Source organism: Rhipicephalus microplus, chromosome 10 (genome assembly GCF_043290135.1).
Source record: "Rhipicephalus microplus isolate Deutch F79 chromosome 10, USDA_Rmic, whole genome shotgun sequence".
In the NCBI taxonomy this organism is placed as follows: Eukaryota; Metazoa; Arthropoda; class Arachnida; order Ixodida; family Ixodidae; genus Rhipicephalus; species Rhipicephalus microplus.
Genome location: NC_134709.1, coordinates 9,091,321 through 9,119,235, shown reverse-complemented (window position 1 = coordinate 9,119,235; position 27,915 = coordinate 9,091,321). Strand labels below are relative to the sequence as shown.

The 27,915-nt window shown below is 45.1% G+C and overlaps 3 protein-coding genes across 3 annotated transcripts in view; 2 read left to right on the top strand and 1 right to left on the bottom strand.

Annotated features, from left to right (window-relative positions):
- Nucleotides 1-14,906, bottom strand: part of LOC119181130 (uncharacterized) — a 34,920-nt gene extending 20,014 nt beyond the window's left edge. Inside the window, exon 1 of the mRNA XM_037432313.2 lies at nucleotides 14,620-14,906. Within this exon, the coding sequence (XP_037288210.2) occupies nucleotides 14,620-14,698 (79 nt within the window). The 5' untranslated portion in view covers nucleotides 14,699-14,906. The remainder of the gene's footprint in view (nucleotides 1-14,619) is intronic.
- A 2,337-nt stretch (nucleotides 14,907-17,243) lies between these two features.
- On the top strand, nucleotides 17,244-18,899 carry LOC119180775 (U3 small nucleolar RNA-associated protein 15 homolog). Its single transcript, XM_037431911.2, has one exon. It carries the CDS (start codon nucleotides 17,275-17,277, stop codon nucleotides 18,808-18,810), a length of 1,536 nt encoding a protein of 511 aa, XP_037287808.2. The 5' UTR covers nucleotides 17,244-17,274; the 3' UTR covers nucleotides 18,811-18,899.
- A 3,418-nt stretch (nucleotides 18,900-22,317) lies between these two features.
- On the top strand, nucleotides 22,318-25,534 carry ATPsyndelta (ATP synthase, delta subunit). The gene is made up of 4 exons (XM_037431875.2): nucleotides 22,318-22,535; nucleotides 22,753-22,906; nucleotides 23,510-23,598; nucleotides 25,334-25,534. Exons 1-4 carry the CDS (start codon nucleotides 22,401-22,403, stop codon nucleotides 25,454-25,456), a joined length of 501 nt encoding a protein of 166 aa, XP_037287772.2. The 5' UTR covers nucleotides 22,318-22,400; the 3' UTR covers nucleotides 25,457-25,534.
- The last annotated feature ends 2,381 nt before the right edge of the window (nucleotides 25,535-27,915 follow it).

Here is a 27,915-nt window from a genome sequence, read left to right as displayed (position 1 = left end):
GCTTCATAAGCGTTATGTCATACCAGTGCAAACTACGGAACAGTGAAACACACTGGACACGGCGCTGTGTCCTGCGTGTTTCAAAGTCCCGTATTTTGCGCCGTTCTGCTTTAATCTTATCAAACGTGTTTTCGTATGACAGAGAGCTCCTTCCCATGCGAACGTAAGTCGGCGAGATCAATCACATGAGTCGACTCGCTCGGACTACCTCCCGCAGTGAGTATTCTAAGTGAATCTGAGAGCCATCTGAAGAAAGCAGCGTTCATTCAAACACGGACGACGAAACATCACACGAGGACACCGCCCGTCTTCGTGTGTTGTTTCTTCTTCCGTGATTGAATTGGCGCTGATTTTTTCAGACCAATCCATGCCAACGAGCTCGCATCAATTCCATTCTAAGTCGTTTGAGAGTAATTTTAGTGAGTCCGTATGCGAGCGGGTTCCACTTTTTTTTTTACATGCGAAGCATCTCTTGCTTGTGCTTATGTGACGTCCCGCGGCGTCGGCGGTGTCCGCACTCCCACTACGCATGCGCAACTCTCCTCCTTCCTTCTCTCCAACAGCTGCACGTTACTCTCTCCACTTCTCTCCTACCACCTGCTTGCGCTCTCTCCCCTCTCTCCTTTCTAGGCACCCCTCCCCACGGCGTTTACACCGTCATTGCGCATGCGCGTCCCTTCCCCTCTCTCGCCTCGAGACGCCGACTCAGGCCAAGGCAGCTTCTGCTAGCGAATTTCTCGATGAAAAAAAAAACAATTGCTTGCGCTGCAGAACTGTTCACTGGATCTTGACCTCCTAGGTAGTGCCAGTGGAACATTTCTCCTGTGCGTTGTTGAACAACAAAAAGTCAAAGCGTGCGCGTTAACTAAAAGCGGACTGTAGGTTTCCATATCCAATCGTAGTCTTCTGTCTCTCACTACCCATTGGCAGCCATTGACATGTTCCAGTAGAAAACACCGGTCCATCACTGCGTGCTATGCGCTTCCACAGGTTTCTCTCCTGCACAACGCCGTGATGAGTGCCAGCATCAACGTCGCCGCCAGTGTAAGCGTCAGCGCCCGCTGCTTCGCATCTACACATGGTTACCTTTAGCGGGAGATGGCGTAAGTTTTTTTAGAATATGCATGCGGAAGAGTTGTGTGAGCAGAAACGTCACCTATGACGTCACTCGCAGAGCCGCGAATCGCTGTAGATTCTGGTTTTGACAACAGTGATTCTGGCAACATACCGAAAACCGCGAAACGTCACAGCGTACATTCTTGGCGCGTCCAATGACTCAGGTCGACAACTTCTACCCCTGTCACACACCTAATCTAAATGTCATTTAGAGCTGATGTCATTCTTTTTGTAATTTCATTTGTTTGCTGTCACACGGGGAACTAATATAATTCGATACAAATGATATTTTCTGTCGAATGAGTTAACGCAGCACATTCGATTTCGAACCGAGAAGCGTAATCTCGACGTCAAGGACCTTTCAAAGGGATGGTTATTGACTCACGCATGTGAAACATTCGTAATTCGTATCTTTTTTTTTTTCACTATATAAACTCAATTACCGAGCTCATGACATAGTAGTACGCGACGCACAAAAGTTTCTGAAAGAAATCTGGATTGATATGGCTGTACCCTTTAGATCAGGCGGCGGCTAACGCCACCAAGCCGTAATACTTTGTGAACCAAAAATTAGATTTATGTTTTTTTTTTCTTTAAATGGTGAAGTTGAGGACTGGTACTTTGCGGTGAAGGGTTTAATTTTCACTCGTGCCTTGATTTTAGCCACCAATCAGATAACCTCCTTCTGGTGAATTCTACCCGCTTAAAGTCTTTTTTGCCCTCCCTGTCCCTAAACTCCAGCGCTTTGAAAAACTCTGCGCCATCATCCTGAACTATAGGGTCAAGCTTTTTACAAAACATTATGAAGTGTTCGGCAGTTTCCTCTTCCTCTCCACACGCACTGCATACCGTGTCTACCGATTCGTATTTGGCCCGATGTGCCTTCGTTCGCAATATACTCTCGTCCTGGCCTCAAACAGTAGGGAACTACCCCGAGTACTATCTTAGATCCTTTTCTTGGCAATTTCCTGCTTAACATGCGCTACCCGCGCAGCGCCACCGGGGTGCTATTCTGGACACTGTCGAAATCCGCCATATTGTCAAATTTTGTAATGGCGACACTTTAAGCCAATCAGATAGGTCGTAGCAGCACACTTGGCCAATAAGCATCGATCAATGGCGGAATCTGACAACACGGCGGAATTCGACAATGTCCAGAATAGCACCCCTGCTCTCAACTACAGTGGCTGGCATGGCGGATGGACGCCGGCCTTGTTTTAATAGTGCTCTGTTGTCGTTGTAGCCTTGATCACAGGTGGCGTTGATCACCCGATAGCACGTGTTTTGGTTATGGCAATGGTTACTACGCAAATTAGCTGCAAACATTTCATTCCGGCAGCCTGAGTGTCAGTCCCGCACTTACTATCCATCATATAGTCGGCCACGCTGATTTTCGATTCCCTCTTGGCTTGACTTCGTATATGTCAAACAGCTGTGGCAAGCTGTGTAAGACAGCTGCACTTATATTGTTGTAGCGCTTCTTTAGTGGTACAAAAAATTAATTTTCAAGGCTTGACTCGCGTCACAAGCGAAGCGGACGTGCGAAACAGCCGCGATGTTTTACGTACACGAAGTGGACCACGCATACACGGTAACGCTAAATCTGAAAAAATAGCATGCGTATACGGTGCACAATACGGGTCGTTCAGCGTAGTGCACATGTGCATTTCAATTCCACTATTCCGCTAAGCCCACTATCCCACTGAACTATAACCGTCTAATAACTGTAACGACCAGGCTCGTACTGCCCATTTGCTGGACCAGACGGCGAGTCAAGAACGAAAGAGGGAGAGAGGGGGGGACTTGACGGCCGAGCAGACAGAAGTCCGAACAACGAAGGACGAATTATATTCAGCTCTCTAACCTAGTTGTATATCTAAAACGAACTTGTGGCAATTAGAAACCTCTGCGTCAATGAACTAAGTAAAACGAACTTCCTTACAACAAGCTGAAATAGAACAGCGCTACGCGACCTGTGAGACCAATAAAATTACCACCGCTGTACAGCGACTCTCAAGTAGGCCCTCACCACCACCTTCCATTGGTTACACCCAGTTTTACTCGCCACCATCAGTAGTCGTCCCCCTTTTAGAGGATCCATCACAAAGTCACCCACCAAATTGCTGTTTTCATCGAAAAATAGATGTAGAGAGCCTATTGTACCTATCCATGTATGAAAAATAAGCTGTAAAATAATATTTCACTGCAAAATTAGCCCTAGGAGTCGCCAGCTATAAGCCCCGCCCACTGCCGGCGAGCGTCATTTTGTCATAACGTGTATGTCGCGATGTGCTCCACGGAGTGCAGCCGTCGTCTTCAGCCTAAGTGTTAGGCTGCTGCAAATCCTTCAGTTTTCAATAGCACGGTCAAGAAAGCCTAAATAACTCCGTATACGCGTAGGTGAACCCTTAATAAAATTGCTGGGTGGAACACAGACGCTCGCAGAGCAAGCGGTTTGTTACGTCACGGCTCGCGTGTGCGCCAGTGTTGTCGGACTCTCGGACCATTAGCACGTTTTAAAAATTCATTTTAAGTTAAATTATCCACGAAATTCGCTAAAATTTCTCCAGCTTGTATGCGAACAACCAAATATTATCCCACACAACACAGACTATGGACGAAACTTGGGTGCCATGGCCCCTTTAACAACACACTCACCGGATAACCATTATCCGGTGAGTGTGTAGATGTGACATCTACATTGTCTATCGTCGACGACTAATTTCTGAAGCAGTGATATTATTTGGTTAAAAACATTCCCGGATCTATAAAAATCGGAACTAAACTGTCGAATAACCTTCGTGCCTACGAAATTAGCTAGCTGCCCCTAGCCAGTTTAACTGGCCGTTACGCAACCAGCATCGCTACCCCTGTAGCGGCAGGGCAAGCGAACTGTCCGACCGCTCTGAACAAACCTGGTTCGCGGTCAGCAACTGGTTGGCGCCAATAAAAATACACGAGACGACCGGAGAGGACACAAAACAGGGTGCTATACTCACATTTTTTTCCCCGGAAAGTGGACCTCGTAACTTGCCCTAAATGTCCCAGCCACTTCAGTAAAAGGTCAATTAGATTAGCTTAGACCACGCCCGATTCTGCGCACAGGATTGTTTTTATAGCCGATGCACTATTGACCGTACCGCCAAACAAAACATGCTGCCAAACCAAGTCTTTTAATCTGTCTATCTAGCCGCCACGGCGGTCTAGAGGTTAGAGTGGTCGACTGCTTTCCCGTAGGTCAAGGGATCGATTCCCAACCGCAGTGGCCGCATCTCGGTGGAGACAAAATGCAAAAGGCCCGTGTACTTTAGACTGAGGTGCGCAGCAAAGAGAACGAGGTGGTCAAAACTTGCGGGACCCTCCACTGCGGCGCGCCTCCTAATCATATCGTATACTATATATGTTTAGCCACCCTTCTTTATCGCTTATGGCAAGGAGTGGCATTTACAAAATCTTATTCTTTTGTCATAGGAATGGCGGACAACGCTCTCTGCGATGCCTGTCATTGCGAAGAGACGCTACACCACATCCTATGCGACTGTCCGTAGTATGACATCCAGAGACAGTCAGTGGCATCCGTTCTTGCGCGCATCGACAACAGCCAAATGTCTGTGGACGCTATTCTGTCAACTGCCCGAGAGAAGACATTGCAACAGAAGGCGACAAAAGCTCTGCTGAAATTCCTACGCGACACGGACTTGAACAAGCGGCTGTAACAGCAATGTCACACACCGCGAAAGACAAGACTGGAGAATGAGTGTGCGCGCGTGTGCCGCCGAGTGTGCTGTGTTTATCTCTCTTCCCTCTCTACTCTCTATCTTTCATCTCCCCCATCCCCCTCCCATGCGCAGGGTAGCAAACCGGCTGCTTATAGGCTGGTTAACCTCTGTGCCGTTCTTTTCCTCCTATTTTCCTTCCTTCCATGTACGCAACACCGCAGATATCAGAGCGCAGCTATTACGGGCCCGTTCCAACATTTAGCGGAGCCACCACTGCCGTCGGCGACGTGACCACGCGAACAAATACGTCCCCAACTAACGTGTCCGGCAGGTTCGGCGGTCACACGAAAACGGAGTATGTGGAAGTCCGCACAGAAGGTGCAAGTGTCAAACGAAAACGAACGCGTGAAAAGTAAATAAAGAAAGAAAGAGAAAGAAAGAAAGAAATACAAGAGAAACAGGCATATAGTAAGAAATCAATATAAAAGAACAAGACAAAAAAAAAGATAAAGAAAATGACAGAAATATACAGGAAGAAAAAGACATGCGATATTGCTACAACTGCAGGTAACTAAAATCGAGGTGAAACTTGGTCACCTGCTCTTAAATAAAACTGATACTGTCGCGTAGTCGCGATGTTGACGAAGGCAGGAGTCGGTATGTCCAGGATCAAACTTTATTTGGCCAAGCTTATGGCCGGTAAACGGGAGTGAACGCTTTGCCGAGAGCGAATTTTTCGAACTTTGGCGATGTCTATCGTAGCGTCTGGTGGATGCTCTAGAAACATGTTTTGGGCTCGTGTGATAGTTGCAGCTTCACTCTTGCGGCAAAATCGCTCGCATGTGAAAAAGGCTTTAGTCTCTGGCCACGGCTGCCAACTTCCCCGCCGCGGTGGTATAGTGGCTAAGGTACTCGGCTGCTGACCCGCAGGTCGCGGGATCGAATCCCGGCTGCGGCGGCTGCATTTTCGATGGAGGCGGAAATGTTGTAGGCCCACGTACTCAGATTTGGGTGCACGTTAAAGAACCCCAGGTGGTCGAAATTTCCGAAGCCCTCCACTACGGCGTCTCTCATAATCATATTGTCACGATGAGTCACAAGTACTGGGGGATTTATTAAACCACCAGGTAGCTAGCACTAGGACGATGCGTCAGTCGTGGCTGGCTCTCGAGCAAAGAAGAACGCGATCTTCTTTTTTCCTCCAGATTTAGAGCCGCTCTTGCTGTCAACCCACTACGTGCTGGCGGCAATATGGTGGTTTTGGGACGTTAAACCCCACATATCAATCAATCGAACGGGATGTCAGATTGCAGCAATACACATTGGCACCGATAGCGGCGAACAGAGCGTCGGCCGTCGATCAACTGACAAGCTGTGACGCACGTCGGCATTTATACATGTGCCATCAAATATTCGAGCGTTATCGCTGGCGGCCTATGGGTTCCAGAATCAATTGCGATTTTTCACGTTATGCACGTAATCGCATCTGATTATGATTATCTCGATGGTTCATATAGTCATTTGGCGCGGTTTACACTGACAATTGCTGAGAGTCTTTGTAGGCGTTAACCGGACACAGCAAAAGCGAAATAAGAAACGTGTACCAACGCAGAACGACGAAGCAATGCTGAAGCGAACACTACGAATAAAGCTATAGATGTAATGAAACGGCTAAGCGTGTTATCTAGGTTTGTAACACGCTAACATGCTAGTAAGAATACGACAGTATTCGAATTTCAGTTATTAGAACTCTCGAAGTATTCGAAATGAACGAATAAACGTATATTAATTCGCGTGTGACCCCTTCCCCTCCTGTAAAGGTAGTTTCGCTGCAGCAAAGAGATACTATGCTGTGAGTACACTATCCAGGGGATGTCTGCACTGCCATGAAGCCCCACTGCAAGGTTCCTCATCATACAAGGTATCCTCATATCTATTCATTATTTTTTTTTTTGAAGTTTAGAAGATTGTTATACCGATTCATATGCTCTAAGTACAGTAAATATTAAAACGGAACACATTTTACATGCTATCACGAGCGTCCTACTGAAAAATCACAGGCTCTCAAATTCAATGTTGTTTCCACATTCTTCGAGCCGAAATTAGCGACGTTCGCATATCCCTTATTTCAATTAAAAAAAGATGTAGTGCAGGTTAGTGGAGTCATCAAAAACATGCTAACTTTATAATATGTGATATATATACCATACGAATTCGATTCGCAGTTATTCGACCATATCACATTCGACCGTATCATTATGGCTCCGAATTCCCCGAAACATAAAATTTAAAATTCGCGCAAGTCTAGTGTTATCACAACATAGGCATCAGCACACCCAATTTACGCACGCACAACACTGGCGTAATGTATTCATGAAGCTGAGGGCATAGTAACCCCCTCCCCCGCCTCCCCTTTCATTTATTACTAGGAAGACGGGAATTGATTGATGCGACGCAGCTGCAGCACAGTGAAAACTGTAGTACCAGAACGGATAACACTATCTGTTTTTTTACTTCGAAAAACCACGATATGATAATGAGGGACGCCGTAGTAGAGGGCCCCACAAATTTTGACCATTTAGTGTTCTCTAACGTGCACTGGCATCACACAGAACATGGACCTCTATATCTAGCCTCCATTAAATGCGACTGCCACGGCGGGGATCGAACCCTCAACCTTCGAGTCAGCAGCCGCGCGCCGTAGCCACCGAGGCGGACAGAATCAGGGCGGAGTTTTCAGAAAAAATTGCCTTCATCTGGTAATCGGTAGTCCCGTAAAAGCTGGAGCTGTATTCACATTGGTAATTTAGTGATTAAAAAGAATGAACAACTACCCTTAGCCACGGTGCTTTAGCTGTTCGCGGTTCTCCCGTCGATGCTGATTATTCGAAAACTACGCGAAAAAATGTCCGGGATTTGAAGCATGGACTAACCGATTCGAGTAGCGAATCGAATACAGTGCTATTAGATGTTTTATTCAAAATTTTTGAATATTCGAACAGCCTTAGTGATAAGCGTTCGGCCTCGCCGCTGTGCACACAGGTTTGTATGATCGCCTTGCGTAGAAGTAGCTTGACGAAGTCGGACTTTGGCTACCAATTAGAACACAAGATGAAGCCTGTCAATTGCTAATAACGTCGAACGAGAACTTAATAGTAAGTACGAATTGCGGTATAGTCCAAACTGTAATGACAAGTCATACGGATACACAATCTTTTGTCGACGTGTTAACTTATACGGGCGCATTTTTCGAACGCGTTATGTTTAACTAAGACAGACAAAAAAGAAAAGTGGACTTGTACAGTGCCCAGTTAGTCGACGCGCACGCGAAATATTTACCTGGTAGCTGTAACTCGTCATGGCAGCGCCCGTCTACATGTTGACTCGAAGGTCGCGGGATCGAATTTCGGCCGCGGCGGCAGCACTTCCATGGACGCAACATGCTAGCGCTCCTGTGTACTTAGATTTAAGTACACGTTAAAGAACCTCAAATGCTCGAAATCTGAGGAGCCCTCCACAGCGGCGTTCCCCAGAATCAAATCTGCATTTTATGACGTAAACCCCCGACACTTATTACGTATTATTAACTTGTTGCTGTCAGTCTATCCTCGTTTCCGTTTTGTGTGTGTGTGTGTGTGTGTCATAGCAACGTCGGAAAGCGGCAAGAATTTCGCGCCTAAATTGACTGGCGGTGAGGGCAAAACAATGGTCCGCAAATAACACGTTCCACAAGTAATATGACAAAGTCAGCGGCTGCGTAAGGGTCTTCGCCTCCCGCTACACAAGTCATCACTCAGTCCATGTCAAACCAAAGAAGTCATGACGCAATGAAAACGTGTTTGCAACACGTGCATGGATATTTCTTCCGGCACCGCAGACGCTCGCATTCTTAATCGCCAAGCAGGAAGCCACTTGGCCGCGGTTAGATTTCTTTGTTATTTTTCTTCACTTGCTCATCTCCTGAGAAAGGTGCAGCCGGAAAGCGCATTTACATCAAGAAATGCCCGGAGCAAGGAAGAAAAATATATGAACGAGAGTGCACTGAAGGAAGAAAGGCAAAAACGGAGGTCCTACCGAGAGGTTAGGTCCTAACCTAACGCGGCGAGAACTTGTTTGGCTTCTATTTGTGGGCGTTGGTCCCAGCCGCGTGTTTTAAGCCATTGTTCGTACCAACGCAAGGTTACACCAGAGTTGTATTGGCTTTCTTTAAACATAGGTGTGGTCACGGGATAGTAAGGGGGGGGGGGGAGTTAAAGGGGCCGTGAAACACTTTTTCAAGTAACCATGGAATGAATTCAATGGAAAAGCTTATTGCCTCACGAATTCAACGCCGCAAAAAATATCAAGAATCCGTCCAGTGCGAGTGGACGGTTACAAAGGTGTGTCACATGCTGCAATTGCAGTCTCTTCTCTCGTTTCGGCGAAAACGCTGGAAGCTAAGCGGAAATGGAAGGACCACAGAAAAACGTCACGCACGCTTCGCGACCTCGAGCACTTTTTTTTTCTTTCTTCGAATGCGCGGCTTTTCAGTGTGATCGCGTGCGCACGCGTGGACAACTAGCGGCCTCCCGCGGCGATCTCTAACGAGTGGGCGCACCATGTTTAAAACAGCCAATGGCTGATAGATGGGTCGTTGACGTGTGATTTTTGGGCATATAACGTGATTTGTCGAGAGAAGAGAAAGCAATTTGTAGTTAACTTTGATAAGTTAATGTGAATTCCAGACCGCGTGCTGCGCTATAATATTTGGCTCGCCTTTATATATTAGCGTTTACTATCGATCGACAGCGTTTTCCGACCATGCTCAAAAAGTTTTGCAGGGCCTCTTTAAGTCTGCCACATTGATTTACTCAGTTGAACGAGCCTATTATTTAAAGGGAGCCGGGTTATGGTAACACAGGTTTCGGGCGGTAACGGTGGTCGAAGGCCACTGATGTTACACTACAAACACTGTTTACTTGCCAACTTCACTCTCGGAAGCTCAGAAACTAAAGGCAGTCCATAACGTGTGACCTTATGTGTGACTTCACTTTCAGTTTCTCATTCGTTGCGGAGCGTCTTGTCTTTTGCACTCGACCAACGAAAATACCCCCCCCCTCCCGTACTTCTTTCCCTAAACGGGAACACTGCCCACTCCAATGCGCGCAATAATGGCTAGAATTTCAATTCCAAACAGCCGAAAAGCGAGGAGTCGTCGATTACCGACGTTTCGTTCTACATTTTGAGACGACAAGTGTTTCTTCGCTGAAGGCTACCAGTTAGCGGAGTCCACTGTCACGGCGTTTGCGGCCGCGAGTACCAACCTTTCTGAACGAACACGCTGTAAAAGCCAGTTTCTCGTACATATACAGTGTTCAAACTAGCGTGTCCTACAGCCTCCAGTTCACCTACGTGTCGTTAACAACGAATTACTGCTTACAACGAACTTGCGACACGAGGAGCTGGCGCAGCGCAAACACGCGGCACACGACTACAAGGTCGCACGATCGACTTCCTTCCACAGTGATACGCGGAGCGAATAGCCAACTCGAATACTGGATTGAATGACCAAAAAAATTGTGGGACCCTTAAGCTTCGCCCTTAAGAATTGAACGCGATAGCGATAACCTGTCCCTAGTGCTTATTGCAACCACTTAGTGCATACTTATCATTGTATAATGTTACTCGAGAAGTGTAATTCTCATCGTATGATTATAATGTAATCGATAGTCAGTGAACCTTTCGCATCTGGCTGCACTCTGTGTAATGGGTAGCATGGTTTAAATTACGAGCAATTACGTATGAGAAGTGTTTTCGAACTTAAACGCACAGTAACGTATGTGCCTTTTGTAATGGGTGGCCGGCTGTTAACAACAAAGTCATTATGATAATCGCATGTTCAGACGCCCAATGGCAATGTGTGCTTCCTTTACGCAATATTGCTGCGATATTACATGTTGTGTAGTGAATCCTGTACACAGGACGCGTGTGTTTGTGAAGCATGAAAGTTACTTTCACTGTCTTTCCAAGCAGAGAAAGTTATTCTCACTGTGTTTCCCAGGAGAGGCGCGACTGTCGCACGGGCCGAAACGTGAAATTTGTTTACAGTGGACAAGCTGTGGTACAAAACTCAGGTTTTGCACTGCAGTAGAATACGTGTACAAAACGTAAACAGAGTAGTTGCAGTTTTCATTTGGAGCTGTCTGGGAAAGATAAAGCTGTACAAACCTCTTCAGAGAAGTACAAGAGAAGTACAAGGCCTGGATTAGTTCATAAGACATTACATTAGTACATAAGACAACTTGTCAAACGTTTATTTTTTCTGCATGATGTAAATGACCTTATATATATATATATATATATATATATATATATATATATATATATATATATATATATATATATATATATATATATATATATATATATATATATATATATTATACAACTAAAGTTGTCTAGATCGCTGCTGGCATTTTTCGTGTCGTCAGCAAATGTGCAAGGACCAATACATTGGTATTGAAAGAAAGTTGTTTTGTCCTTCCACTTTCTATCAGTGAGATTTTCGTTGGAGTATCTCGCTGAAGTCTCACGTAAAAAATTGTACACAAAGACCTTGTCGATGTCCTACTGCCCGTACCATTGTACCGCCAGCAATAATGTGCAGGCCCAGGACAGTGTGTTCTTAAACGTGTTAAAAGAATGCTTGTAGCACCAGGGGTCATTTTTTTTTCTTTTAATTACGCACTGGTACCTTACCAGTTAAAACATGGTTGGAGGATAGGGGATTATTCGTCCCATGGGGCACACATTGTTACTTAAGTAATAACCGGAAACGATTGAGCACATGTTTACAGATTTCAGGAGCGAGGTGTCTTTCTGGAAATATTAGAGAGAACCATGAAAAAAGAATTTCCGGTAAGTCCGCATGGCTTCCGTTTTCTTTTTGTTAAAAGCGAGGCCGGCATATCTCGTGATATAATTATGCTTCCCGGCCTGCACAGTATATGGCGAACCCGATGTGCCTTTGATAATGCGGACGTATGGGTGCGATCTGTGCGACAATGTTTTTTTGCGAATCAGTGCGCCATTTCCTTGAAGTGCTGAAAGGGCAAGAAACTATACCAGAGTGGATTGTGCGCATTGAACAATTGTTACGAATGCCAAAGTATCAATAAATAGTCAGCTCAGGGCTGACTATAAAAAAAAAAATATCTCACGATTCCCGATTAGTCCACCGAAATGTATTTGGTGTAAGCGTTTTTCTTCCGTTTCAAGAAAAAATAATGGGCATTCATTAACCAGTACGCAGTAGCTTCCTGTACATGTAGTAGAAATTCACGGGTTACAACATGATAAAACTCGAGCAACAGGCGACCACGCGAATTAATATAAGACAATGGCTTGCTGCGCCATCTGCTTTCCTTTAAAGAAAGATTACATAGTCTGTCATTAAAAATACGGAGTTTAGCCCGCAGGAGCTCAAAGTTTATTTCGGTTTTATTCGTTTAAGGCCCCCATAAGATGGCGTTACAAAGCTAGCAATGCGGCGACGATAACAAAAAGACAACAGCTTTCAAATGTGAAATACTGATGTCACATGAATATGAGGAATGAATTGGCTGCTCCGATTTTGAACGGCTTCCAATGCAGCAAGTGGATTCGCTTGCTACGGGCTCCAGATGGCAGATGTTTTTTCTAATTCTTGTACTACAAGTTATTAATATCCGAGTAATTTAACACGCGGTGGGGCATTTCGATGTTTCAATGACGTTAATCATAGTCGTGAGTAGGGTTCCACTTCAGGAGAGGGGGGGGGGGGAATCGCAGCGTCCCGCGCCCCTACAAAGGCAAAGCATGGGGGCAAACTTTGTGCACCCCTCCCCCTAGGTGACAAATGGCGGGCGGCGCGCCCCCCATGCTTTTCCCTTGCGCACGCCTATAACTGAACAATATGGGCATGCCATGATAGAAGGAAAGGTGGCTCTTAGATATTTAATTATTCTACTGGTTCGACCGGTAAATTGGAAATACAATAGTGACATTAATTGTGACGACGAAAGAGCGCGGAGTTAGTGGGGTTTAGTGGGGTTGCAAACCCATTTAACGCAAGCTAAATTTAATAGGTCTCAATGCCATCGTTCTTTGATTTACGATTGTCCCATTTTAGCAGATTTGATCAGTTTCGTGCTGATCTTTTTTTTTTTCATTTTTATCCCGTTTAAGTTTTCGTGAAATCTGCTTTTGCCATTTCTTGTAAACCTATATCGAAATTGATAGCAATGTCGGCCGGCCGAGTCACTTGATAGCATTTGTGCCATGAACTAATGTGTGGGGGGGGGGGGGGGGGCAGACTGGCAGCTGTCATGTGTGACTTCGTGCTCTGAATGCCAAGACAAAAAAAAATAATCAGAAAGGGGGAGGGGGTGTTACCTCTTGGCTAAGCCACTGCTCCACAGAAATCACGAATAAAAAAACGGCACAGGCAGACAGCGCGCTGTGTTGGAAACTTCCGAAAAATCCAATAGCAACTTTAGGATTCGCGAACGGGAAGTAAACCTAACAAACGAACCAAACAGAACAGAAAATGAACATGGACACTAAAAAAGCACGTCAACCTGATTGAGGCAGCATGTCGTCCACGGCGTACGCTTCTCCCATCTATAAGCAGCCAGATCGAATACTGGCCGTATACTTGTTGATGACACAACGGTTGCTAGGGGGGACACTGTCCATGGGACCGTGTAGGTGTCGGGATCGAATGCAAACAAGAAAGGAGAAAAAAAATAGCGTCTGTCGTGCTCGTCTTCGCTCGAGACACCGAGCGATACGGCCGCTCTTGCTTATTGTGCTTAGTGCAAAAACTTAGCTGACGGTCAACTGCGTAAACAAACGTGTTGTCTCTACCCAAGAGAGAGCGACTCCGTGGGCCGGAAAGTTATGACGCGGGAAAGCGTGAAATGACGTCCGCCGTGCCGTGTCGGAGATCAATCAATCGAACACGGTTTCCGCGTCTGTGCCGCGCCAGCGTTGATTTTAACGCAAGCACGACTACGACGCCGGCCAATATTGCTTTTTTTTAAGCGCGACGGAGAACCCTTCCAAGTTACGCGCATCGAGAAAGAACAACAATAAAAGAGAAGGCAGCGAAATATCAGGGAAGTATTTCAGCTTTGTTGACTTCGTTTGCAGGCGTATGTTTTAAGTGCTGAAAAGTGGCAGAGGGAGCTGCAAAAGCGGTAACTTGACGCGAAACTGGAGTAAGAAACGGCGACATTCAACTTGAGTGCATTGTTATTGCTTTTTTTTTTTGCGCTGGTTCGGAAAAGCGCATCTGTGCGCTTTTGTGTGCGCACTGGGTACACAACAATGGCAGAAACTCCAGAAATGCCGGTGTTTGAACAACGAACCGAAAGACGAGTGTGTGATAAACTGTCCTGTAGCGTCAAGTATGCATCACGCGTGGTGACTATTTTCAGCCCCCCCCCCCCCCCCTACGGGGCGGCTCCGTAAATAAACAAAGAGCGCAGCTGACAGCGGTGTTCCCACGGCCCCGGGGCATGCTCCTTTCCCGTTTCGTAGGAAACACCCGTACGCGACGAAGCGACAAGCAATGAGCGACCAGAGATCAAGATCAAAGATACATTTTCCCGTTCACAGACGTAGGTCAGGATAATGACTCGAGAGCCTGGCGCCAACGGGACGCCCGGCGCGGAGGTCAGCTGCCCACGCACGGTGCGTAAAAGCAAAGCAGACTGGAAAAGTTGGAACGGGCCGAGGAGTTGTGGAGGCGGAGCGAACTCACCAAGAGCGTTTGTCCAAGTTGAAAATCCCAGCAGGAGAAGTAATCCGGCCCACAGTCCGAGCTCCGAGACGTAAGCCATAGCGTTGCCGATGGTTGCAGTAAAGTTTGGACCGATCGCATTTCGGTTTCCCCGCCCGACGATGCGACGCGGAGAATGTTGCTGCCCGATCTGTGGAGTTTGCGAGGCCGCGCGTCGGCTCCTATCACCTCGTTGCCATGTTGCTTTTTGCGACTCCGCGAAAAACTGAAGCCACCGCTCGCCAGGGCACAGTTTAGTACCTGCGCGGGTTGCCAACTTTCTCGCAGAACTTTTCTATTGATTATGGTTTTCTTCCTCTCCCCGTCCGAACTGCGCTTGCGCGGAAGCAAGCAAGGACGCATTGAAGGCATAGATTATGGATAATTTTAGTAGAGCCAAATGTGAAAAAAAAGTTGTGTCCCAAATGTTTACCTAACGTTTTACAATTACGTTTTGTGGCGTCCTCTAGCGTTAAGTATCTAAACTAGGATATTGGCATTGTGAAACAAAATACTGTAGTTACCATTTGATCTTTTTTTTACTAGATGGCAGGACAAAATGTTTTTGCAAAACTTTTGTTATGACGCGTAGTAAAGTGGTTGTTCAAGTTATTTCACGAACGCAAACGTACCGCGGACGCTCGCCCATTGATACATTTTAGTCTCCCCCGCTCCACGCTCCATTCTTTACTCCAAGCAAAACACTTCCATTCATTGGTTTCTGGAACGCCTCCAATTCTCACTCTCTGACGGCGCGTTCCTCGAATTTCAGCGTTACAACCTTTGCGCGGAATTCGTCGCTATCTCTATCCCTTTAATTCTCCCTATTCCATTTAATCACATCTTATCCCCATCCCTCGTGAGCCACTGTTGAGGTGTCGCACTGTGATGCAGACAGTTACGGGGCTCGCTTTTATCTTGTTTTCTCTCTTCTAAGAACCACTTACATACATCGCATGCGTGACCTTACGTTTCTCATAGAGCGATGGAGAAGCGGTACATTGATTAGTTCAGTGTACTTACACTCCGCCGATATTGGAGGGTGGCCGACCAATCGACAATCCAGCCTGCGATGCTGTACTGCGCTAAAAGCACCTAAGGGACGCCTGGAAGCATCAGTTAGAATTACACAAGTCCATCGCTTAATTAAAAACATGTATGAGTGCACTTATAACGAAGTATTATAAGTTGATATATGACCGGAAACGTCAATAATTACGGGGGGGGGGGGGGGGGAGCGGAAACTACATCCGACCAACCGTCGAAACGCTGCCCCCCCCCCCCCATCCAAAGAATTCTGGCACCGCCCTTGGGGGGTGCAATTTTAAAACGCTGAAAATCGAAATGCCGATTTATCAGAATGCGGGAATTCAAAAAGCTGAATCGAAAAAAAAAACGAAAATTTGAAATGGCGAAAAATCCAAACATAGAAACATGTCGGAATGTAGAAACGCCAAAATTCCTGCATCACGTCTTGCCAAGATAACGGTTCCCCACGGTCTTGTTCCCCGCGGCCTGCACACATTTTCGCTCTCTTTTCCAACAAACATAATACCTTCGCATATGGCTCAAACTTCAAACCTCCAAGAAAGAAAAAAAGAGTATATGTACTATTGCAGATATATTATTGCATTTCAGACAATTAAGTTCTGCCCGATTCCCCTGCAAACGTCGACATTGTAGCGCGAGCAACTTGCCAAGAGAAGCTGCCAAACAATTTTCGCGTAACTCTTGGCTCTTGCGGGGCTGTGCTCTAATATCGCTCCCTCGACGTTGTCTTCGAGCCTAGTTCACTCCCTTTTCGAGGAGGTGAGAGCTTCTGGGGAGCTATTCTCGCGGTATCCGATTCTAGGACACATAGAGTTTCGTACAAATGCTTGGACATGTCCAATTCGGCCTCCCCTGATTGGCTGGAGAGAGAGAGAGAGAGAGAAACAACTTTATTTTTTTGATTGGCTGGAGCACGCCGCCTGTTTCCGGTCTTTTCTCCGCAACGTCGTTTTGACGCCACACAGCTTTCAGAACTCTGGACACAAATGAGAATAATGGAATGCGTTTCGCCACAACGAATGCTACTCCCAGCATAGAGTCATTATGGCTCCCGGAGATTTGCTTTTGGACGCAGGTCTCGGAGGCCGTGCATAGACTCTTATCACGTTAGCTGCGGTGAACGGCGCTATTAGCTGCACGGTGTAAGAAAAAAAAAAATATCATTTTTCTAATGCTGGGTGCGAAACGGCGTTTCTCACGTGCGAAACGCCGTTATGGACGCTACGTAATGCATTCGTATTTCTTCACGATTCCCTTCGGGGAGGTGGGGGCATTAGATTGTGTAACAAACATAAGTCCCTCCAGAAAAATAAAAATGGTAATCGCAAAGCGGACGTCGGATGCTGCGTCTCACATTACTGTTTGCAGTAAAAAAAAAAAAAGCATAGCTTTTGAAATAGTTCATTGTCTCACAACACTTAGAAAAACCTGTCGTTGGGGTACTTTTTGAAACATTATATACACTAACCTTAGCAATGTTTAATTAATATACTAATTATTAATGTTTTTCAAATGCGGTGGTGCGGCTAGTGTTACTTCCAAAATTTAGGAAAGGCGCACTGGCATAGACATCACGTATTTCTCAAGATGGCGGATTTCAGAGGTGTGCAAGTTTTTTCATATCCACGTGCGGGCGTTAAAGTAACCGAAGACAGTGTGTACTGGAAACGGCTTTCGCTTCCGGTAACCATCAAGGACATAGGAGCCATCAACAACGTCGACATTTCGCTCCAAGAACCGCACGCCTTCGCAATAACGTGTTCTTCAAGGGTGCGCGTGTTCAATCCCGTCAGCCGCGAGATCACATGCCAGTTCTCGAAGTTCTCCAAGGCGGCATGCGGTGGCGTGTTTCGCGCCGACGGCAACCTCATCGCCGCCGGAGGAGAAGACGGCGCCGTCAAGCTCTTCGATGTCAAGACGAGGTCACTGTTGCGACAGTTCACCGGCCACAAGAACCCCACGCAGCGGGTCGCCTTCACTCGGGACGGCAGGCAGCTGCTCAGCTTCTCGGACGACTCCACCGTCGCCCTGTGGGACATCCCGGGCCAGACCAGGCTGCTCTCCCTCGACGCGCACGAAGACTACGTGCGCTGCGGCTCCGTGTGCAAGGCCAACCAGGACATAGTGCTATCCGGCTCGTACGACCACACCGCCAAGGTGTTCGACCTGAGGACCGCTGACCCTGTGGTCACCGTCAACCACGGCTCCCCCGTCGAGTCGGTGCTCATGTTCCCCACGGGGGGCATCTTCCTCACGGCGGGGGGACCGCACATCAGAGTGTGGGACGTAGTGGCCGGTCGCATACTGGCCCAGATGACGCAGCACCACAAGACCGTCACGTGCCTGAAGCTCGCCAGTAACGGACAGCGCCTGCTCTCCGGCTCGCTTGATCGACACATCAAGGTGTTCGACGTCGCTACCTACCAAGTGGTCCACACCCTCGACTACCCGTCTCCCATCTTGTCTCTGGACATATCGCCACAGGACAAAGTCCTCGTTGTCGGCATGACATCGGGCCTCATATCCGTACAGAGGAAGAAGAGTGAAATCGCCAAAGAAGTCTCCCCAGCAAAGCGCAGGCGGACGTCTTCTTACTTCCAGGAGGCCCACGCCGATCCCGCCTTCGTTCCCGGCGAAGGCGACGCCGTAGTTCCCGAGCGAACCTCGCAGAAAATGGCCAAGTACAACACGTACCTGAGGAAGTTCGAAGTCTCCAAGGCGCTCACCCAAGCCTTGCGGGACGCCAAGTTCACCAGGGAGCCGCAGATTGCCGTGGCCGTCATGCAGGAGCTCATTCGGAGGCGAGCCTTGAAGTCTGCCCTCGCCGGCAGGTCGGGGAAAGACTTGGACGAACTGATGCTTTTCGTAACGAAAAACGTCACCGACCCTCGCTTCTCTAGAATAATGTTAGACGTTGCCTCACTGATGGTTGAAGTATATTACCCAGAGGTCACAACGTGTAAAGAGACATTTCGTAGACTGAAGATTCTGCAGAAGGTGATGCACCTAGAGGCAAAGCACATGCAGGAAATGATGGAACTGAAGGGCACTATTGAAATTCTCCTGTCGAACTCCAGCAGCATAGTGCAGAAGGAGACAGCACCTAATCTAAATGAGCTATAGATGTCAAATTATATTGTTATTGTTCATATTATCATCATCATGTACATAAATATTCATATACATAAAATGTTATGTCATCATATTCTAAATGTGTGTGTTTAATCTGGTGCTCGCATAGCACATTTTGTTTGATATTGTGTCACAAGCCAAAAATATTTTACAAGTGTATATATTTGATGCATCTACATATATGAAGCCTAACGATAACCATTTCTTTCCTTTCTCCTTTACATACCATTCGCATGACATCACTTTCGCTGCTCTCGCTTTCTCTCATGAGTACCTAAGCTGCTTATGCCACCGTTTACGTGCTGCAGCACAGAGTGTTGACTGTCACCTGTTGCTGCGCAAAATATCAAAATCAAACTGTGTGTTTGTTTGTTGTTTTACTTCGATTAGCTCACCGGACTATGCAAGGGCTCAGCAGTTGACTTCATACAAGCTCATATAAGATCAAAATATGCAGTGAAGTTGACCCATGCCAGCCTTCCATTTAGAGCAAAGCTAACCCACATGCCGACTTGTTGTTGCTCTCATACACCTACGTGGAAATATTTAGCTTGTTTTCACCATAAATTATGTTACCCAAGCACAACTTAAAACTTCAAGAGCCTTGAAGCGCACAGTACTTTACAAGTGGATGAGTGTGTATCATAGGGAAGCAGCTCTAAGGAAATGACTAGGACGTCACGCCGAGCAAGGTGATTTTGCACGAAGTGCGACTTATGTCACTGAAGTAGTTCATGCAGCAAGAAAGTGTGTTTTGTCTTGTGTTTTAAACAGTGACAAAACTAAAACTCCTTTCTCTGCATTTGCAAGAACAGGAGGAAAATAAAATTGTGTAAGTTTAATGTGGTGACTTAGCATGGTTTCACAACATACTGGTGCAACAAGGAATGCCTGTACATTTTGTCTCATAGAAACGTTTTTGCCACTGTTTGCTTTGTTTAGTCCACGTACCTATAAATGCCAAGGACGGTGATTTGGTGAAGTAATGAGGCGGATCTGGAGAACTAACCAGAAATCGCCCGTAATGAAGTCGCATCTGCATGTGCAAATGTTGGTCTTTTCCGGTAATGCTCACGAACCAAACATACCAGCGCCCTTTCAGCAAGTCACAGTCACTGTACCTTGCTCCCCGTTTGCAGGCTTCAAGGACGACTTGCTTGACCTACAACCAAAAACTGCATAAAATGGCATTTTGAGGCAAAACTGAGCGGACTCAAGCACAATGCAGCGTCAATTGGTACCCAGGCATGTCGGTAGTGTGTACCAGAAGCGACAAAGTGACGCACGTTCACACTATGTATAGTGAGGTGCAACTAAACAAGGAAGCGGCATTTCCACCTCAAAGACGGATACACACGAGTCTACATCGATGAGGGCGAATTCTAGACTGATGTCATTACTGGACTGTCGGTGACACTTTCATTAGAGAACATCGCCAAGTACAGAAGCAGGACTGTTTATTTAGCTGTGAAGACAATTGGCTTCTCTGATTCGATTGTTTAGTCTCAGCCTCTTTGGCCTCGTTAAATCGTACCAAACTATAGGTCTATCAAGTTGCTCAGTACCATGAAGTCGTCAAAAACTACTGGTGACATCCATGAATATGAGTACCAGTCAGATCATTCTAAACGCAGGTTGCATAAACCCTGTGGCTTCAACCGCCTATTGAATAGGCAGTCTCTTTTTCTCTTACATACCACTTTTCCTGGCTTTAATTTTCGCTATATTACTTGGTGGCTAACACGACACAATGAAAAGAAGTTCTCAGTTTCTGTGCTTATACATATGTGCTTATACAAATAAAAATTCATGAGAGGAGAACTGTCATGCAAGTACAATTGCGTTGAATGCATGATGCAAGTTCTTTGCTTAATTTCTCCAGCTAAAGAGCACAGTTACATTCCCCATGCTTTTCATGGCTCAAACAAGAGGTTCATAACCTATATTTATGTGATTTCCCTTGCCCAAACCAACACTGCTTCACTATGTGCTTTGTAGCTAACACTCTGCATACACTCCATACAGTGAGACTCCTCCCAGGAACATCAAATAAAGTTAATTAGATGAAGCTTACCAAAGTCCAAACAAAATGCTTGTTGATCTAGTAAGCAATTTCATCACAGTCCAGTTTCTTGAGAGGTCACATCATGCAAGGCACAGAGGCATCTTCAAGCTTTTCATCCACTTTTGCCACAGTTCCAAGACCTGTAATTTTCACATTGAGGCGTATCGAGTTTCGTTCAGTTTTCGATGAAGCGAGTGCATGACATAGTTTTTCCACTGAGTTTCGCTATGTATGCCAGAAAGACCATTAACTTGTAATAATTACTGCACTTTTCTTTTGAGTCAACTTGTAATAACCCCTGCACTTTTCTTGTGAGTGAACGAATCGCACTTGGGGAGTATGAAGGTTTTGGGATACAAGATATCTTAGCATTATGGTAGAGCCTGGCCTTACAACTTTGGACTTGATACCATGTTCAATCTTTAGAGCGCAGTTATCTGAATAATTTTAGGTGTGATGACATCGGTCAGGCAAAAAGAAACGAGTGCTACCTAACATTCTTTTTTCCTGGCTTTTCTCCCAGCTTTAAATGCAACAACGAAACAAACTGTTGTATCAAGCCAACAAATTTTCAACTTTTATGTTCTGTAACAGCTTCATAGAAGATCACTACAGTCAATTGTTTAAGACATGTATGTTCTGTAACGGCTTCATAGAAGATCACTATAGTCAATTGTTTAAGGCACTTGGATGCTTGCCAGCATTTTTTGTACGATATGATGGTTTGGAATTCTCATTAAAGCTCTTAGAGGAACTGAGCTATTAGCAACTTTTCATTACCTTTAACAGATTTCGTTAACTACATTTAGCATTGAGAAGCATAAAAACTGCTAAACATTGATCTCATGCTTGTCTAATGAAGAAAGGTAGACATCTCTTGCCAAAAAAGCCAGCCTGTCTTTGAATCATGAGATATGCACCAACTATAGATTAAAATTACACAATAAAAGCTTGTCAGCAAGCTTGTGTACGCGTAGATATTGCTTCAAATGTCATTTGTTTCTGTACGTCTATTTAGTTCGGGGTTTACGCTCGAGCATTGTGGAGTAAAATTAGGGCATGCAGTTTTTATTTTTTAAGTATATTTCATATGCACCTTTGGGCGGAAAATCAATTAAGTGAGCTACAGCACGCATGTGTGCGTGTTTCACGACCACTAAACATCTCCACATATATATTATTTCACCAACTGTGATAGCAAAGATGATTAAATACGATAAAAATGATTAAATACGATGTCAGCTTACATTCGAGAATATGCGGGATCTGCCGTAGGTCATTCAAGTCGCCGTTTTTTTTTTTAATAAAACAAAAAAGGTATTTACAAGTTCCAAACTCTTGCCACTCCAGCAGCGCATTTTTATTAATATTATTATTACCAGAGTTCAGAGTTACTTGTTTCCAAGATCAGCGTAGTTCACTTGTGGCTAGCAGAAATATTAGGAGGCGCTGCGGTCGGGTCATCATTTTCTGCACGAAGGTTATTAGAGTAAGCGAGCTACATTAAACTGCCAAAATGTCCCTCTTTCGAGCTTCCGTAGGAGCTTGCCGTTATGTTTTGCCCAGAACTAGGTTACTGGCATCGCAGGCTGTTCAGTCTAGAACATACGCCGACGGTCAGATGCCGCTCACATTCGCATCGCCGGCAGAGGTGAGTCCGACCACATTGCTACGCCGACGTTCAAAGTTGCTAAAATTTTCGTGATAACTTCCATCGCGATTTAATCTCAGAGTCGTAACGCGTGCAGCTTTGCACGCAGAAGCTTACAAGTGAAGCGCTTCGCAATTCTCTTGCCTTTGCATCAATGAGCGAGAGGCACGCGGCTGGCGGCACTGTGAAATGTAGCCTCCTTTCTGCTGCGTTCCAGACTTTCTACGATAAAGTTGACGTGAAGCAAGTGGACGTGCCGTCGTACAGCGGAAACTTCGGTATCCTACCGAACCATGTACCCGCCTTGGCCGTGATCAAGCCGGGAGTTGTGACAGTGTTTCCCAAGGACGGCGAGGCCAAGAAATATTTCGGCAAGTATCCTTCATTTTATTTTATTTTTAGTCGCCCACAGTTACCTCGGCGACGCACTGCGTGCATCTAATAGACAAAGAGTGCCTTAACTTCCCCGCCTTTCACTCAACCTTAGTCTCTCTCTCTCCGATAGACGGATACTTACTTCTAAAATCAGCCTGTCTTCATCTTTAACGTGGGGATTACACACTTGGCGACGACTTGGGTGTATTTTTTACCAGCAACGCATCGTGCTTTACTCAGCCCAAATGCAGTTAAGATTGCGAATACGAATTCCAGGAATCGGTGCACACACACGCAACGAAAACAGAATAATCGTGCAAGTTATTGCATTGACAAAACTGCAATGTCGATCATGGCAGCTGCATTTTCGGTGGTGGCAAAAATGCTTGAGGCGCGTGGTCTGTAGGTGCTGTTCAAGAAACCCAGGAGGTCGAAATTTCCGAAACCCTCCACTACGGCGTCCCTTGTGATTGTATCCTGGTTTTGGGATGTTAAAGCCCGGTTATTATCGACAAAGCTCTGCAACCACATGATGTACTTCAAATGTGCAAGAATCTGGAATGATGTACTCACATTTTCCTTATTTTTGTCCCCCTCAGTGAGCAGTGGAACCATCTCCATCAATGAGGATTCCTCTGTGCAAGTACTGGCTGAAGCTGCAGTTCCAGTTGACCGCCTAGACCCACAGGTAAGCCTACGCATCGGCTCATTTGAAAGAACAGCAAGATCTCCAAATAAGACAAAGCAACTTGAAGGAAAAATGGAAGCTGGAAGAAAAATGTTTGAGCATGTGGTCTCGCTACAGTGTCTTCTATTCGTCAAGTGGTTTCCTATTCTTCAAGGCAGCTATCTTAGATTCTTGGCCCTATAGAGTTGCCAGTTTTTCTTATAATATAATAAGCGGATTTTGGCTTTTGTCACTGAATCGCCAGCAGAATTTTCCAGTCAATTGCCACATTTTTTTGGCCTTGTTAGCATTTTTCCAACAACAAATACATTGGTGAACATCATGTTCACCAATAGCCCATTTGTTGACGATCTTGAGTACTTGAGTGTTGAAGTCAAACATAACATACATGGGGGGAGTCAACAAGTAATATCATGCACTGGCAAACATGTGTCCAACCAAATGGAGACAACTTTGGAGACGATAATAATGTGCAAATATGTGCATTCATTCATAGCTGCACTAATTTACGCTGTACAAAATATATTTTTCAAGTCTCCTTGGAATGTGAGCAACCTTTCTTTCTTTTTTTCTGCTAAAGTTAGCAGCATTTGTAATAATTAGAAAATTCAATAAATTTTTTCCATCGTTTCGGCTTTCCCCACTCGGTGTTCCTTTAAAGGGCCCCTAAACAACATCTGAAAATATGATGGATGAGCACGTTATTCCTTCCTGGCATTCCCCTCTTTTGCAGCACAATATGTGACAGGAAATTTAATGATTATTTGCTTGTTAGCAGGGTAGCATCTGGCAACTTTGCTTTCACAATACCCCACGTTCCTGGTATTTTTTTATCTCGGTAAAACCTCCATGAACAGAACTTGCTTCTAACTAATTAAATTGCACTTTACACAAGTGCGCCCAATTCCTTTGAGTGCTGTGTGTGCATGCATATACTCATTGCAAGAAACTTCTTAAATTGACACATCCCCCCCCCCGGAGTTCCTTCAGGTTACGATTAATATGCTACTGCAGTGTGTCAGCGCTCAATTGAGAATGCATGAGCATCTTTTCTCGCAGCCTCATGTACTTGTTCAAACTTTTGTGCAAGCATGGAGCAAGGTGAAGCACAGCATGAGAACATGCTTGGCAAGCGAGAAACACATGCGCAGTGCTGCCTTGTAGTTCCTGCACCAGTTCACAGGAATGTCACGGATTTGGACTTCAGCTAAGGCCCATGTATAGGAATGTAAAAGTCTTAACATAGCAAGTTTTAGGAATTTTCACCAATTCAATATGACGAAGACGTGCAAGAACTTGGAAATTTGCGACGTCAATATTAATGTGCCCAAGTTTTGGCACAAAATTCAAGTATAACATTGACATGGATTTCCTCGTCTAGTAATCAATCTGTAATGGCGAAAGTGACAGTAGAATAATTGAATAACTGAACTTCTCAATCACAATTGGCTCCTTGCAGCATCTTGAGCAAGAAAACCTGTAGGATCAAGCATTCAACCAAGTTTGAAATTGTAACATGGGATAACGACATAATTTATTTCTTTTTCTCTCTCTGTGGTAAGAGCAGTCACGAGGAAATGGTGTAAATATTGCACCCTCTTTCTTTTAAAGAAATTTTGAACACATTGCCTCAAATGTATTGCTACACAAGCTTGCTTCTTTTAGTATTGTCTGTATTATAACCTTTATTACAGCAGTTTCACTGAGCCGCCCTCCCATCTTTATTCTTTCGCAGCTGTGCAGGGATGGCCTTACGAAGGCCCAGCAAGCTCTTCAATCTGCATCCAGCGACACTGCGAGAGCAGAGGCACAAATCGAAATAGAAGTTCATGAAGCGCTGGTAAAGGCACTGGAGTAGATCACTGCTGCAATTTAATGACAGTAGCACCTGCACCAACAAACTTGAGAGTTAACAATAAACTGAGCTGTTCCATAATGATCATACCATTTTATGCTTTGGTGGGTCTGCATTGCAATTGATATCTTGGGTGGAATGCATCTACAGTTGCAGTGAATTTGGAAGAGTTGGTGCCATTAATGAACTCTATGGAAGATAAACGTGCCATGAACATTTTTGTCTAGGCTAGGGGGACCCAGTACACGAAATGTCCCATCAAGGAATGAGGCGTGGTTTATGACACGCAGCTTCAAATTATCAGAGGTAGATTATGGCAATTTCATGATGGTGCGTTCCAAGCTCTGGCTACCTAGAGAGATTTACCGAAAGGTGGTATAAACTTGTGTAGCCATATTAACAAAAGCCAGGTATGTAGCATAATTTTATAGCCCGAGCTAGTATTCAAGATAAGGCAGATTGACTGCAAGTTCATTAGCAACTGGGCGGGTGCAGGTCCTCTAAAAGGGAAGGGGGGAGGACATTGTCAGACTATATATTATTATCTGTATCTCATAATCTTTTTGGGGGCTGTCAGTTGCATGAGGAGAGAAAGAGACCTTCAAATATTGAACTGAATGCAGAATATTACTCATCTCTATATTACATAATAAAGAAAAGCATTGTGGAGCATGCAGAGCTGCACATTATTCATGAAAGGTGCAGATTATTTCACACATAATAACGCCATCAACACTCGCAAGCAGCTCAGCAAAGTAGTTTGTAAATGACTAATAATTCAAATGTAATCATGACCAATTCACAACAATGGCAATGAAAGATGGCCATAGTATAGACTAATATTTTATGGGCGGTTTTCAGAGCCGCCGCAACTAAATGAATAGTGCTATGATGGGCATATAGAAGTGAAAACTGTTGGGTTGGTACATTTGATGTTTTCTTAGCTTATCAATTCACATCTCAATATGTAAAAATAAGAAAGCACTGGTTTAACAGCTCAAGGTGGTGGCACCAGTATGTCTTAGGTAATCTACAGTTCATTGGAGAGATAAATCTATTTCGATTGATATGCGAGGTTTAACATCCGAAACCACCACATGATTATGAGAGACACTGTAGTAGAGGGCTCGAGAAATTTCGACCACCTGGGGTTCTTTAACGTGCACCCAAATCTGAGCACACGGGCTTACAGCATTTTCGCCTCCACCGAAAATGCAGCTGCAATTCGATCCCGCGACCTGCAGGTCAGCAGGCAAGTACCTTAGCTACTATACCACTGCGGCGGGATAATATAATACAACTTCACCTAAATGAATGAAAACATGACAAGTAGCTAGTAAGTCAACTGTACTGCCTAAAGGACGGGTGTTTTTATTGAATAAATGGAGACTGCACAAAACAGGTTGCTCCCGACATTCACTTTGCAACTGGTGCCGCAACAGCATCATTTGAGGCCACTCACACTTGCTTTCATGCTCGTAAGCACTAAAGCAACTAACTAGAACAGAATCTAAATTCTGATGATGCATCTTTGACAACTTAGTGTTAATTAGGCGAGGATGTGGTCACCTCTCACGCTAGTCTAATTAGCACTGCAAGTTGGCAAAGAGAAAGCTTAGGGTTACAAGAGACATACTCCGCCCCGCCGCGGTGGTCTAGTGGCTAAGGTACTCAGCTGCTGACCCGCAGGTCGCGGGTTCGATTCCCGGCTGCGGCGGCTGCATTTCCGATGGAGGCGAAAATGTTGTAGGCCCGTGTACTCAGATTTGGGTGCACGTTAAAGAACCCCAGGTGGTCAAAATTTCCGGAGCCCTCCACTATGGCGTCTCTCATAATCAAATGGTGGTTTTGGGACGTTAAACCCCACAAATCAATCAATCAAGAGACATACTCAAAATTTTTCATTTCTGGTAAGCCATTGAGTTCCAGGCCAAGATTACTAAGTAATTCTAATGATGGGCTGTGCATGGATTTTCCTTCATCTCAACTTTGCTAAGAGGGCACATTGAATTCTGCTGTGCACTATTTTCACAGCATGAATAAAAGCAAAAAGGTTATTGCATCTCTGACATTTACGCTCAACACCAAATACTATTGATGAAGGCGATTTTCATTTCTAGTCTAATGCAAAGAGTATTATGTACGACACAAAATTAATGAGCCTACAATAAATATGCAGTCAGATATGCATAAAATAACAATACCAAGACATTTTAAATAAAGGATGCCCATACTTCATAAAAATTATTTAGCTTTGCATTTTCATGTACATTGATGAATGCGAGGAACGTGACACAGTCGAGCGTAACGTTTTTTAGAGCACCATCCTCCTCCCAGACAACTAAATGTGTATATACTGAAAAGTCCATATAAGCAAAGTTCTAAGAAATGGTTTTAATATTTAAATAAATATTTAAGACTGATCCTTGCACCACCCATTTTTCCTATGCTGAACTAAGTGC